The sequence below is a fragment of the Bos indicus x Bos taurus genome, chromosome 10 (assembly GCF_003369695.1).
Source record: "Bos indicus x Bos taurus breed Angus x Brahman F1 hybrid chromosome 10, Bos_hybrid_MaternalHap_v2.0, whole genome shotgun sequence".
Taxonomy (NCBI): domain Eukaryota; kingdom Metazoa; phylum Chordata; class Mammalia; order Artiodactyla; family Bovidae; genus Bos; species Bos indicus x Bos taurus.
This window is the reverse complement of record NC_040085.1, coordinates 30,456,619-30,468,755: the sequence shown is the minus strand read 5'-3', so window position 1 is coordinate 30,468,755 and position 12,137 is coordinate 30,456,619. Positions and strand designations below refer to the sequence as shown.

Genomic DNA, 12,137 nt, shown 5'->3' with positions numbered 1-12,137 from the left:
GCTGAACTATTCATTGCCTTAGGCTTGGACTATTGAAGGTACTGTCTTTTGGGTGTGACATCAACTCTCATTTTCCACATATGCAGTCATGTTAGGTATGTTGGGCAAACAGTTGCCCCCACCCCAGTTCAGTTGGAAGTCTCACTTTCATTAACTCTGTCCTCTCTTCCTTTGTTCTCCCTGAAAGTTTAAACTGAATTTTCTAGAATTTTGCCTATCGTGTTGAAGTTCCAGAATGTCCTGTGGTCAGGTTTTCTGTATTCCTCTAACAAGTGACAAATGTCATATACTTCCAAATCCTAGATCTGTGGACACTGGCTTAACAATAAGCTTTCATAATGATTTTCTTTCTTTGGCAGGCAGTTTGTCATTTCTTTTTCCTCAAGGATTCTAACTTACACTAAAAGTTGAGGGATTATACCTCATATGAGAGAGAGACAAAAGGAGCAGCATAAGAAAGAGCCAGTGGGGTTCTTGTAATTAGAGGCAAAAACATTAAAAATGCTGATGCCTTTTATCCATCTTCGCATCAAGTGAGTTCTGCAGAAAATGGCAGAAGAATTGCTTCCATTATTAAATGAGAAAATAAATTACTTAGGAATAGTGTTAGTCATAAGTCATAAGTTGCTCAGTCGTGTCTGACTCTTTGCGACCCCATGGACTGTAACCTACCAGGCTTCTCCGTCCATGGGATTTTTCAGGCAAGAATACTGCAGTGGGTTGCCATTTCCTTCTCCAGGAGATCTTTCCAACCCAGGGATTGAACCTGGTCTCCCGCATTGTAGGCAGACGCTTTACCATCTGAGCCACCAGGGAAGTAGTGTTAAGCAATGGAAAAAGCATCTAGAGGAACAGTTCAAAAGAGATGAATTACTCTTTTGCTTACATTTTAGCACTTTTTCTAGTTTTCATCACGTCTTAGAGATTCTAGTATCAATTGACTAGTATTTGTAGAATTCTACTTTGTTCTGGTGGATGGTGTCTGTCCTCCAGTAACACTAGGCAGGAGAATTTTTAAAATACATAATACATATGAAATAATTGGATACCTTTAGAAAATAGTGACTACGTGGGAGCTTGGACCAGGATAGGCAATGCAACGTTTTGCTAATAGTGCGGGTTGTAAAAGGAGACTGTTAAGACTGTGAGCTCAGTCCAGTCTTCCCAATTTATGAGATGAAGGAAATATATCAGGTTTTTATGAAAATTTAGTGAGATATGTATGCACATCTGTTTTAAGTGCTTAACAGGTTTTGACCATTGTAATTTCTAATACGAATTCATAAGGAATAGGAAAAGGAAACATTGTTACAGGCAAGGGAGATCAGGGAAGTCTAAGTTGGAAAAACAGCTTGAGCAAGAAGTGGTACAGTCAAACTAACATAAGTGAGGGATACCAAAGAGAACTATCTGACAAAAGGGAAGAGGTGTGTTTGTATTAGGAAAGAATAAAAGTGAAGTTGTCTTAGTATATAGCTGCTGCTGCTGCTAAGTCGTTTCAGTCGTATCCGACTCTGTGCAACCCCATAGACGGCAGCCCACTAGGCTCCCCCATCCCTGGGATTCTCCAGGCAAGAACACCGGAGTGGGTTGCCATTTCCTTCTCCAATGCATGAAAGTGAAAAGTGAAAGGGAAGTCGCTCAGTCGTGTCCGACTCTTAGCGACCCCATGGATTACAGCCCACCAGGCTCCTGCATCCATGGGATTTTCCAGGCAAGAGGACTGGAGTGGGGTGCCATTGCCTTCTCCGAAGTAAACTGAAGAAAGAGACTGGGATCTCAGAAACCCGCTGATCTTGAAGCATCAGTGAACCAGATGTAGGTGGTGAGGGCCTGGCCCAGGAGAAGGACAGTGGGAATATAGAAAGAATGAGTTTGTTTTGAAGAAGTACTGGCTAGATTTGGTGACTTGGTTGAACGTAGAGAAAGACACATGAGCTATGAGGGTCACTTTGAACTGGCTTTCTTTTAAGAGATCCACTGTATTGCTAGAAGCTTCAGGACTGAAGATCCAAGATTCTGTTGGTTTTAGGATCACCTATGGGTCAGAGGAGTAGGGAGTACATTTTGTTCTTTGTGTTTGTTGTTTAGCAAACAAGAAGTAGCTTCCAGAGAACCCTTTAAACATTTCTTGCCTGAAATTCAAGAGACAGGAAATGACCCTGTTAGTGCGAACCTGAGAACGCCAGGAAAGCCATGCCTGTCTCTTACCAAGGTAGGCTTGGGGTTAAGAAGAAGAATTTCACATCCCAGGCCCACTGCTTATTTAGTCTGTGTGGTCTTGGATAGTCTCTGAGTTCCCTGAGTCTCAGTTTCCTCATCTATTTATATAAAACAGGGGTTTTTAATAGTGACTAAATCTTAGTGGTAGTGGAATTTAAGTGAGTTAATACACATAAAACATCTAGTACAATGATTGGCAAATAGTAAGCCCTGGATGTTAAGTGTTAATATTTTTGCCATTCTCTTTTTAAATGAAAACCCTGAAAAAAGCTCAGAGTCTTTCGCCCAGAGCAGGTGAAGGAATGGCTTGGTTTTATGAGTAGATATCTGTTCATCTTTATATCATAGAAAAAAATCTGGTATCAAACTGTTGAAATAGATGAATGGCTGGGTTGCTGTCAGAATTCCTGGTATTGCCCTGAGAGTGCCTCAGTCTTTGCTGTATTCCTGTCCTGCCTGCACAGGTGATTTTTTATGATAGCGATTGGAACCCCACTGTGGACCAGCAGGCTATGGACAGGGCCCACCGCTTGGGGCAGACAAAGCAGGTTACTGTCTACCGACTCATCTGTAAGGGCACCATTGAAGAACGCATTCTGCAGCGAGCAAAGGAGAAGAGCGAGGTAAGCAGAAGGCAAAGGAGGTACTGTGCTGGTAGAGAAAGTAGTTCAGCCACAGTGACTGACCGAGACTAAGACTCTCGGCTTTCATTGGTCATGAAAGCCCTGAGATTTCTTGTGACTGGAAGAGAAAATGAAGTCCTATACAAAAGCAGCACGTACTGGCCTGGCCATTCCTCACTTCTTTTCTTCTGGAATGGTATCTACACACAGTATTCTCCTGTCGTTCATTTGAAGAAGATCCCAGTTGTGGCCCTCGTGTTTGACATAGTTTCACATTCGTGGGAAGAAGAAACGGCCTTTGCTCCTGCCCTAGTATTCTCGGTGTGATCAGCCTCTGAGCTGTATGCTTAATTTGCTAGTTTCTAAAGAAATTATCATTTTTGGTTCTTTTCCGTCTTGATTCAGTATTATTGGATCTTACAGCTGTCAACAGTTTCAGGCAAAGAAGCTCTCATCGTCCTTTCTCTTGGCACAAATGACCTGGATGAGCCAGTCACAGAAATGGAAAAAAAAAAAAAAGGAAATCCAGGGGCCTCACCAGAACTACAGATTGAGAAACTTGTTTCTGTTTGGATATTTTCCATAAGGGAACAGATGCCTATCGGTGATTTTTTTTGTTTGTTTGTTTTGTATTAGATTCAACGGATGGTGATTTCTGGTGGAAACTTCAAACCAGATACCTTGAAACCCAAAGAGGTGGTTAGTCTTCTTCTAGACGATGAAGAGTTGGAAAAGAAATGTACGTATTCTAGACCTCTTATTAATGCGCTTTCCTTACAGAGATGATTCCTCTGGCTCCACATATCTGAAAACGAAAAGGCCCTTGACTATGTCCCAAGGGTAGGCAAAGCCAGACTGTGTTTGGGGAGAAACACTTTTTTGGTTAATATTTTGTTTTAAAGCTCACACAAGGATATGGAGTATAAAGAAATAGGTGTATTTTTAGAGTAATATGACTTCAAATAAATGTGTACAGGAAGGCTGTCTCCTAGATTTCCTCAGCAGTAATGAATTTACTCTCTTCTGTCCAGAGAAATATTTTTGTGAAATTAATGGAAAAGTTGGAAAAGCACACTGCCATATGTAATATTCAGACCCTTTTCCCAGTATTTCTGGCTTTTGAGAAGCCAGAAAGTGGGTTTCAGACTTAACCTTGTAAACTTCTGCAGGCATGGACAGCATCACATCAGAAAATGTGATGAAGCACCTTTCTTACGGTGCCCACGTGTGCCACTGCCTTCTGAAAACCTTTCAGGACTCTGTAACCATACTCGATCTGTGCCGTGCACAGATATTAAAAGGCTGAAAAGAAAAGGAAAAAGGAGAGGCATGGAAAGGCCCATGACAATGAGACTGAATCATGGTTTGAACCCCAAAACTGTTCAGAATCCAAGGAACTCTGTTCGTTCTCCAAGTTAGGAAACCATGAGTTATCTGCCTGCCTTAAATGGATAGAAGTCATACCTTGAATCATAAATATCAGAGAATAAGGCCACCTTAGTTTCAGAGAATAAGGATCAGGATTGCCACAGGTGCTTCATTAGATCTTAAAATTTTCTTGATAGTGAGACTCCGGCAAGAAGAGAAACGGCAGCAGGAGGAAACCAACCGAGTTAAAGAACGCAAGCGCAAGCGGGAAAAGTACGCAGAGAAGGTATGTCAAGTTGGGGTGGTGGACTGGGGCTGATGGGGGTGCTGAGTGGTCCCTCCAGAAAAGACTGTACAATGCATGCTTGTCATCTTGGTTGCTGGTTGGTATCCAGCTCCATCTGTGTGTGTTATGTAATAGTTCTGTCCTGACTGACAGTCGAGCAGGGGAAATGCAGCCTCGGTAGGGTAGTACTCCCCACACAGACATAATTATATTATATGGGTCTGTGGTCACATGTAATTGTAGAAACCTTTTGTTGGGACTTTTTTAAAAAGCTTAAGTCCAAATGTGAGTAAGATGAATGTTAGATTATTAGATTCTGCAGAATCTTAAAAAGGGCCTAAGAGGTCATTAGATCCAGTCCTTCTGCCATAATTCTTCTAGTATCATCTACTATGGGAAAATTAAATCACTGTCACACTATTCTTCTCTTTCTCCAATTCGTGCCAAGGATTTGGGCTGAGCTGTTTTTTGCCCTTTTTTTTTTTTGTATCCCTTTTGACATGTCCTGCTTGAGCCTACCAGGCTAGCTGCAACATGGGATGTAGTTCCCCTCCATTTCTTCCTGTCTTGCTGTTTTTGCACATGTGCCAGTAATCCTTATCATAACCTAGTCTTTATTGTTGTTTAGTCCCTAAGTCATGTCCGACTCTGCGAACCCGTGGACTGTAGCCCAGCAGGCTTCTCTGTCCATGCGATTACCCAGGCAAGAATACTGGAGTGGGTTGCCATTCCCTTCTCCAGGGGATCTTCCCAACGCAAGGATTGAACCCAAGTCTCTCCTACATTGCAGGCAGATTCTGTACCGTCTGATCCACCAGGGAAGCCCCAAAGACATACCATATTTACCCTAATATAGATCTAGATACAAGTGCTGTTAGGTGCAGTGGATGAATGTGATTCCCAGAATTTTCTAAGCACACTCTGATTCCACATCTCTAACCTGTGACAAAGCCCTGCTGAACTTGGCTCTAGCACTGTTTGGTGTAGCTCAGTCACTCAGTGCTTAAGCATTTTCATGTAAATTGAGGAGATAATGAAAAGCCACTTCAGTATTCCTTGTGTATGAGAAGAACCTTCATTCCCCTTATGCATATTTAAAAAGAAGGCAGAGTAAAAACAGATGTGCAAAAATAAACTAAGAGCACAGGGGCCCTCCTGCTTGTGGGGCTGCATTGGTTCAGCCTGATAAGTGCTGCGAGGCTGCGCTGGAAGCTGACCGACCCTCGCCCTGTTCAGATTCTGTTTGGCACAGCTCCATTCAGTGTGACTGGCCTTTTCAACTCTGTATTATTGTGGTAGAATATGCATAAACTTGTACTAAGTGATTCCTTTCCTCCTTCCTTGGGATTTTTTTTTTCTTTTTTAATAATATGCTAATTGAATAAAGTGAAACTTAGACATTTACAAAGAGTCAAATATCTGTCATCACTTTCTTTTCCAACCCCATTTTTCTCTCAGTGCCTAGCCTCATGTTTTTTTCTGTATTTCTTGATTTGTGTGTTCCCAGAAGAAAAAAGAAGATGAATTGGATGGCAAAAGGAGAAAGGAGGGTATGAACCTGGTGATCCCATTTGTTCCCTCAGCTGATAACTCCAATCTCTCTGCGGATGGGGACGACTCCTTCATCAGCGTGGACTCAGCCATGCCCAGCCCTTTCAGTGAGGTGAGGCTCCTTTTATTAGTGATGCCTTCATCGCAGCAGTGAGGGCTGTGTCCTTACTGGGTAGCTTTTGCTTTTTGGGGGATTTGCCTGCCTTGTAAAGGGGGTTTCACAAGGAATCCATTAGGAGAAAAGCAAATGAAGGCGAACTGCCTTCTCCAGAGCCACAGTAGGGGGTCTGAATCTCAGGAGTGATGCCAGGGAGGAGAGGGAATGTGGGGGAGGCCTGGGAAGCATGTCCTCACTTAGGCACGAGGGCCGAAGGCTCTGAGAGGAGTGGTGATCATGACCCTTCCGCCTCTAGATCTCCATCAGCAGTGAGCTGCATACTGGCTCCATTCCCCCGGACGAGAGCAGCAGCGACATGCTGGTCATTGTGGACGACCCCGCCTCCTCAGCCCCTCAGTCCCGAGCCACCAACTCCCCTGCTTCCATGACGGGCTCTGTCTCAGACACTGTGAATGGTGAGTGACGCAGCTGTCCCTGCCGCTTGGGCGGGGTCCTGGTTCCTTCTCAGATAACGGCATTTTCTACCTTCTTTAAAGAAGAGTGGAGTAGAGCAGAAAACATTTGAAGTCTCATTGTTTTACTAGCCTGTTTAAGTGAAAGAATGAGAAAGCTTAGGGAAAACAAAATAAGAACTTCATAAAGATTTCGAACTTCTTTGTTTTCTAGCCATTCCTGTTCTTCATAGTTCACCCTTATTTGTGCTAGTTTTTAGTTATAGTTAACTTTTCCGGGCCTTTCCTCACTTTGTTCTGTGGTGCCCAGTGTTGCTGCTATTTCTTGAGTCCCTCTACATGTGCAACTTGGGAGTAAAAGTCGATTCCCCAAGGCAGGAGAACATTGGACTGTGCAGGTGAATCACAAGTAGCACATCCCTGGAGTTCGTTTAGTAATGATCTAGTTTAAAGAAAAAATCAGGAGTAATGGCACCACTCTTAGAGAATTGAAAAGCAACTTGAAGTGTCAGGCCGTTGTAGCTACTCACAGTTCTTACTAATGCTGTGTAACTGTGTGGCTCAGCCATTAAATTGGGACATAGACCTCCCTAGGAGTCCTGAAACAAAACACCCCGAAAGCCATCTTCTGTGTCCAGGAGAAGATTCCCGTCACACATAAGAAATTGACTTTTTTCCCCCTCTTGACCAATTTCTTCCCACAGGGATTTCCATTCAGGAAATGCCAGCCGCAGGACGTGGTCATTCAGCCCGAAGCCGAGGCCGCCCTAAAGGTTCGGGAAGCACAGCCAAAGGAGCCGGAAAGGGCCGGAGCCGGAAGTCCACTGCAGGCAGTGCTGCCGCCATGGCAGGAGCCAAAGCAGGGGCTGCTGCAGCCTCTGCCGCTGCCTATGCTGCATACGGGTACAACGTGTCTAAAGGTGCGGGGGCCCCAGGGACTAAGGTGCCATTCTGGCTGGGGCTAGTCTGGAGGGCTGCTGAGCATTCTGCCAGGTAGAGCAGGCAGGACACCCCTGGGCCCAGAGCCCCTTCCCAGAGCCCATGTTGGAGTGCGCCTCTGCACCAAGTGGTCCTGACACTCCTTGTGCTCTTGTGACTTAGTGTAGTGCTGCCTTCAGAGTGGAAGTAACTGAAAAACAAAAAGGTGAATTTCTTGACCATGTTGCTTTAAACATTTCTCCTGCTTTGAGAACTGATTTTTTTCCCCCAGACTTACATTTTAATAATTACATTTCTGTAGTGCAGACTAGCATAGTTAACAGTTACCCAGTAGCTTAGTTGGTAAAGAATCTGCCTGCAATGCAGGAGACCCCAGTTCAGTTCCTGGGTCGGGAATATCTGCTGGAGAAGGGATAGGCTACCCACTCCAATATTCTTGGGCTTCCCTTTTGGCTCAGATCCCCTGGAAAAGGGAAAGGCTACCCATTCCAGTATTCTGGCCTGAAGAATTTCATGGACTGTATAGTCCACAGGGTCGCAAAGAGTCGGACACAACTGAGCAGCTTTCAGCTTTGTGAGCCACCACCTTAGGATTAAACACCTGCTGTAGGGACTTCCCTAGCAGTCCAGTGGTTAGGTCTCTGCTGTCACTGCTGAGGGCCTGGGTTCAGATCCCACTAAGAGCCCACAAGCTGTGCTGTGCCAAAACACACACACACACACAACCCAGCACTTGTGTGCATGGGAGTATAACACATGGACCCCGTACCTGAATATATAGTGAAAATGAGACAAGGAAGCCATGCATGGAATGTGTTTAGCAGCAGTACAAGGCAGTATGTTAGCATTGAGTGAGAGAAGAGGAAAGGCCTTAATTGTGGTAGATCAGGAGGAGGAGGACCTGTGTACTTGATGACTAAGTTTCCAAACTCAGAAGGAAAGAGAAGGTTGATGAAGATTTCCACTGGTGACAGAGGGTTTAACGACCTGGGCATATTGGAGGTCACCGAGCAGGTCAGTCAGACTGTGCAGCAAAGGGCCTGTGGGAGTCAAGGTTGGAAAGACCTGATGGGCAGAAGCTTATCAGATGTGTGACCATGGGCTCTCGGAATGGTGAGAAGGGCAGCACTTGCCATTCAGGCATTGCTCTCCATTCAGAACACACGCTTAAAATTTAGGGTGTTGCATCAAGTAACAGCATTATTGAATAGAAAGTTCTCAATAAGTGATCATTTACCTCCCCTTTCTCCTCCTTTCTCCTTTGTTCAACAACTGTGAAGTATAATAGCCCAGCCCTGTGTTTCTCAACTTTTTGCCAGCTCATCACATCCTTGGAAAAACAGCAGTCTGGCAGCAGTTAAGGCTGCCATGGCAGGGTTTCACCCCCACATGGGGCAAAACATGACACTCCTCAGGCTTTCTTCTAGAGGCAACAGGGGGCAGAGTGTCCCAAGAAACATTGACAGTGCTTGGTGACTGGGCATGGAAAGCAAGGGATTCGGTCATTGCCTCCAGCTCCACTGTGGGTGAGAGTATTCACGAGTCTGCCTACCGAGCACGTAGAATTCCTTTTTAGGAATGTTAGAAAGAGTTGCTGTACAGGAGATTCGAACCAGCTCCTTAAAAGCATTAGGGCTTAGAGAGCAGGGTGGCTGCGTGCAACACAAGAACTGCGTGTGTAGACATAGGATAGAGTGGGCAGCCTTGTGCCCTCTGGTCAGATGGACTAAGGAGTAAAGGACATCTTCTGAAACTAAGAAGGAAGCAGCTCACAAGTGCTGTCCCAGGAAGGAACCAGGCCTGTATAAGAAAACACATCAATGCCTGTCACAGCTCTTCCTGTAGCCTTGGCTTCCCAGCGGGTAACGCGTGCTCTGCTCTTGACTGCCTAGGTGACATCTGCTCCCTGTAGATGCAGTAATGTGGAGAGGGCTGGGCAGGTATTGGTTTTCTCTTACAGGAAAAACAGGTGACAGGAAGAACAAGTGGTACAGGGTTCCCCACAATCTCACCTCCAGACCTGACTCCAGGAACCAGGGTCTGGCGCTGAGGCAGCTCAGATGGGACAGACGCTTACACTCTTGCCTCTCTTTGTCTCCCTGCAGGAATCTCCGCCAGCAGTCCTCTGCAGACGTCCCTTGTTCGGCCTGCTGGCCTTGCTGACTTTGGACCTTCAAGCGCCTCTTCTCCCTTGAGCTCCCCTTTAGGCAAAGGAAATAATCTTCCTGGGACTCCCAAGAGCCTCCACTTGACCAGCAGCCTAGCCCCAGACTCCCTGGTCCGGAAACAGGGCAAAGGCGCCAAGCCCTCGGGAGGACGGTAACCACCTGGCCCTCCAGCTTCCTTCAGCCACTCCGGGGGCTCATGCCCTGGCCTGCAGGTGGTCTTTGGATAGCTTGCCCAGTGCAGCATCTTCCATCCCAAGCCACGGGGCAGCAAGGACCAGTTGCAACAAGGGAAAGACAGGCAGGTGGCTGGTGTGAGGACTTGGATCATCCATGTCTCAAGAGGAATGCTCTGGGGTTGCCTGTAGGAAAAAGGCCCAAGGACAGGGATCAGGCCCACAGCCTCTCAAAGGACCTTATAGGCAAGTCTTAAACCTCACACTGGGGAAGGGCTGACAGAGACCCCATCTCGATGCTCAGGCACATAGTCTCCATCCCCATTCCACTCTTCAGCTCTGGCCGTGTCCCTTGCAAAGGCTCTAAAAGTGCTGTGAAGAGCCTTCCACGGTGGAGACTTCTCTTAGGGCTGTGATTTCCTGGGGGGCCCGGAAGGGAGGAAATCATGTAGTTGGTGTTCTCAGTTGTTGAGCAACCCAAGTCTCCAAACCCATTCACCAGAGTGTTACGGCTGAGGAGAGCAGCAAATGCAGGACCAGGTGGTGGCTTTGAGGATGGCACAAGGCTAGGGGCAGCAGGCGTGGAGGCAGTTGTTTCCCAGCATTTCCTCTCCTGCCCTGCATGGTTCGCATCAGAGAACCTTCAGGTCCCACCAGCAAAAGTAGCCGCAGCTCCCACCCCGGGACTCCCAGAAGCCAGTAAGAGACCAGGAGCCACCTCAATCAGCAGGACAGCCTCACTGCCCCTCTTGCAGGCTCCCCTTGCCCCTCCTGAATGCACAGTCTCCCCGCCCTTGCCCTTCAGCCCCCTGCTTGGCTGTATGCACTGTCTGTATTGCACTGAGAAAGGAAGGGACGGTGGAGAGAGATGGAGAGGATGGAGCAAGGGCAGGCTCAGCACCCACCTCCCAGCCTGGCCCCGCCAGCCCGAGCTCGCTTCCCTTCAGGAGCGGCAAAGGGGTGGTGTTCACATGGGAGGTGTTTCTGCCTATCCCCAGCCTGATGTCCCTGGTGGAGCAGGTGCTTCTGGGCGGGTCCGCCTCTAATTTGCACACCTGAAAATCGCGGAATTGAGTTTAGATAGATTGATTTTTTAAACTTTTTTTTTGAGTAGGGGTGGTAGGGGAATCATTTAATTTAAATCATTAAGATTCCCCTGTCCAAACCCAGACTCCTGTGTACAGATGCTATTTAGAGGGAATCAGAAAAATGCCAAGCCTTTTTTCTCTTTGAATGTGCTGTCTATTTTTATAACTGAACCTGTACATATGTATAAAGAGAGACACATCTTTCTTTTACTAACTGGAGAAAATCTTAAATAAAATGGAGTGAGATAATTTTATGTAAATTGAGGTGTCTGTGGTCTTTGCAGCTGCCTCTCCTTGGGGCCATCGTAGGGCTCCTGGGGGAGAGTGGCAGGATGAAGAGGAAGCAGAACCCCGGCATCATGATCGTTCTTGTCGTCAGAGAGGTGGTCAGTGGGATGAGGAGTGCCCTGTAGGCGTTGATGGGCATAGGAATGTGCCTCCAGCCATCGGAGAGGTGGCTTGACCAAGTGCCTGACAGGCCAGGGCCCTCGGGGTGTGGGCTCCTATGACTCTAGACTTTGCCTCCAGGACTTCAGTGTAGGCGGCTTGACCTGGCCCACCATTAGGCATTTACACAGTGGCAATCTAAAAACTGACAGATTCTTTCTTCAAAAACCACAAGCGAGAGGTTGTCCTGGCAGTGTATTACACATAAAATCCCCAAGTAATAGGAACTTGATGGTCCCAGTTTCTAGAAATGTGATGTGTATACAAATACATGTATATAAACCCCAGGAACCTGCCCCGTTTGCAGTTCCAGGACCCACTGTCAGTTAAGCTGGCAGAAATACTGAGGAACTGTGAGATGAACACAGTGTTCTCAGAGTTAGCTGTCGTAAGAATCATGAAAGAAAACAGTGAAATATGTAACTGGGGATTCCAGAGACATCCAGGCTTTGAAAACTTAGCTCTCTGATCCTCCAGCCTGTGCTAGCAGTGTTTCTCTGATGGAGCTAAATAAAACACTGATAAACTCTTGCGTCACCATCAAGCAGGGTTTGCGCTGTTCCGAGTGTGCTGGCTGTGTGGCCTCCTGAGCCTTGGCTCACCCTGCACACCCTTGATAGGCGCGGGCTGGCTCCTGAGCATCTGCTGCTCCCTGGTCACAAGGGTAAGCCTTGTCCTCCTTTTGTTGATCTTAAGTAGCA

At 46.6% G+C, this 12,137-nt stretch overlaps 1 protein-coding gene across 4 annotated transcripts in view; it reads left to right on the top strand.

Annotated features, from left to right (window-relative positions):
- INO80 (INO80 complex subunit) overlaps positions 1-11,249 on the top strand; it is a 123,697-nt gene extending 112,448 nt beyond the window's left edge. For 2 of the 4 annotated variants that reach the window (XM_027553580.1, XM_027553581.1), the window contains 7 exons: positions 2,688-2,846; positions 3,483-3,585; positions 4,412-4,500; positions 6,008-6,163; positions 6,465-6,624; positions 7,326-7,541; positions 9,666-11,249. In XM_027553580.1, coding sequence (XP_027409381.1) covers positions 2,688-2,846; positions 3,483-3,585; positions 4,412-4,500; positions 6,008-6,163; positions 6,465-6,624; positions 7,326-7,541; positions 9,666-9,883 — 1,101 coding nt within the window. In that variant the 3' untranslated portion in view covers positions 9,884-11,249. The remainder of the gene's footprint in view (positions 1-2,687; positions 2,847-3,482; positions 3,586-4,411; positions 4,501-6,007; positions 6,164-6,464; positions 6,625-7,325; positions 7,542-9,665) is intronic. The other 2 variants (XM_027553582.1, XM_027553583.1) reach the window with 2 other exon arrangements.
- Positions 11,250-12,137: the final 888 nt, after the last annotated feature.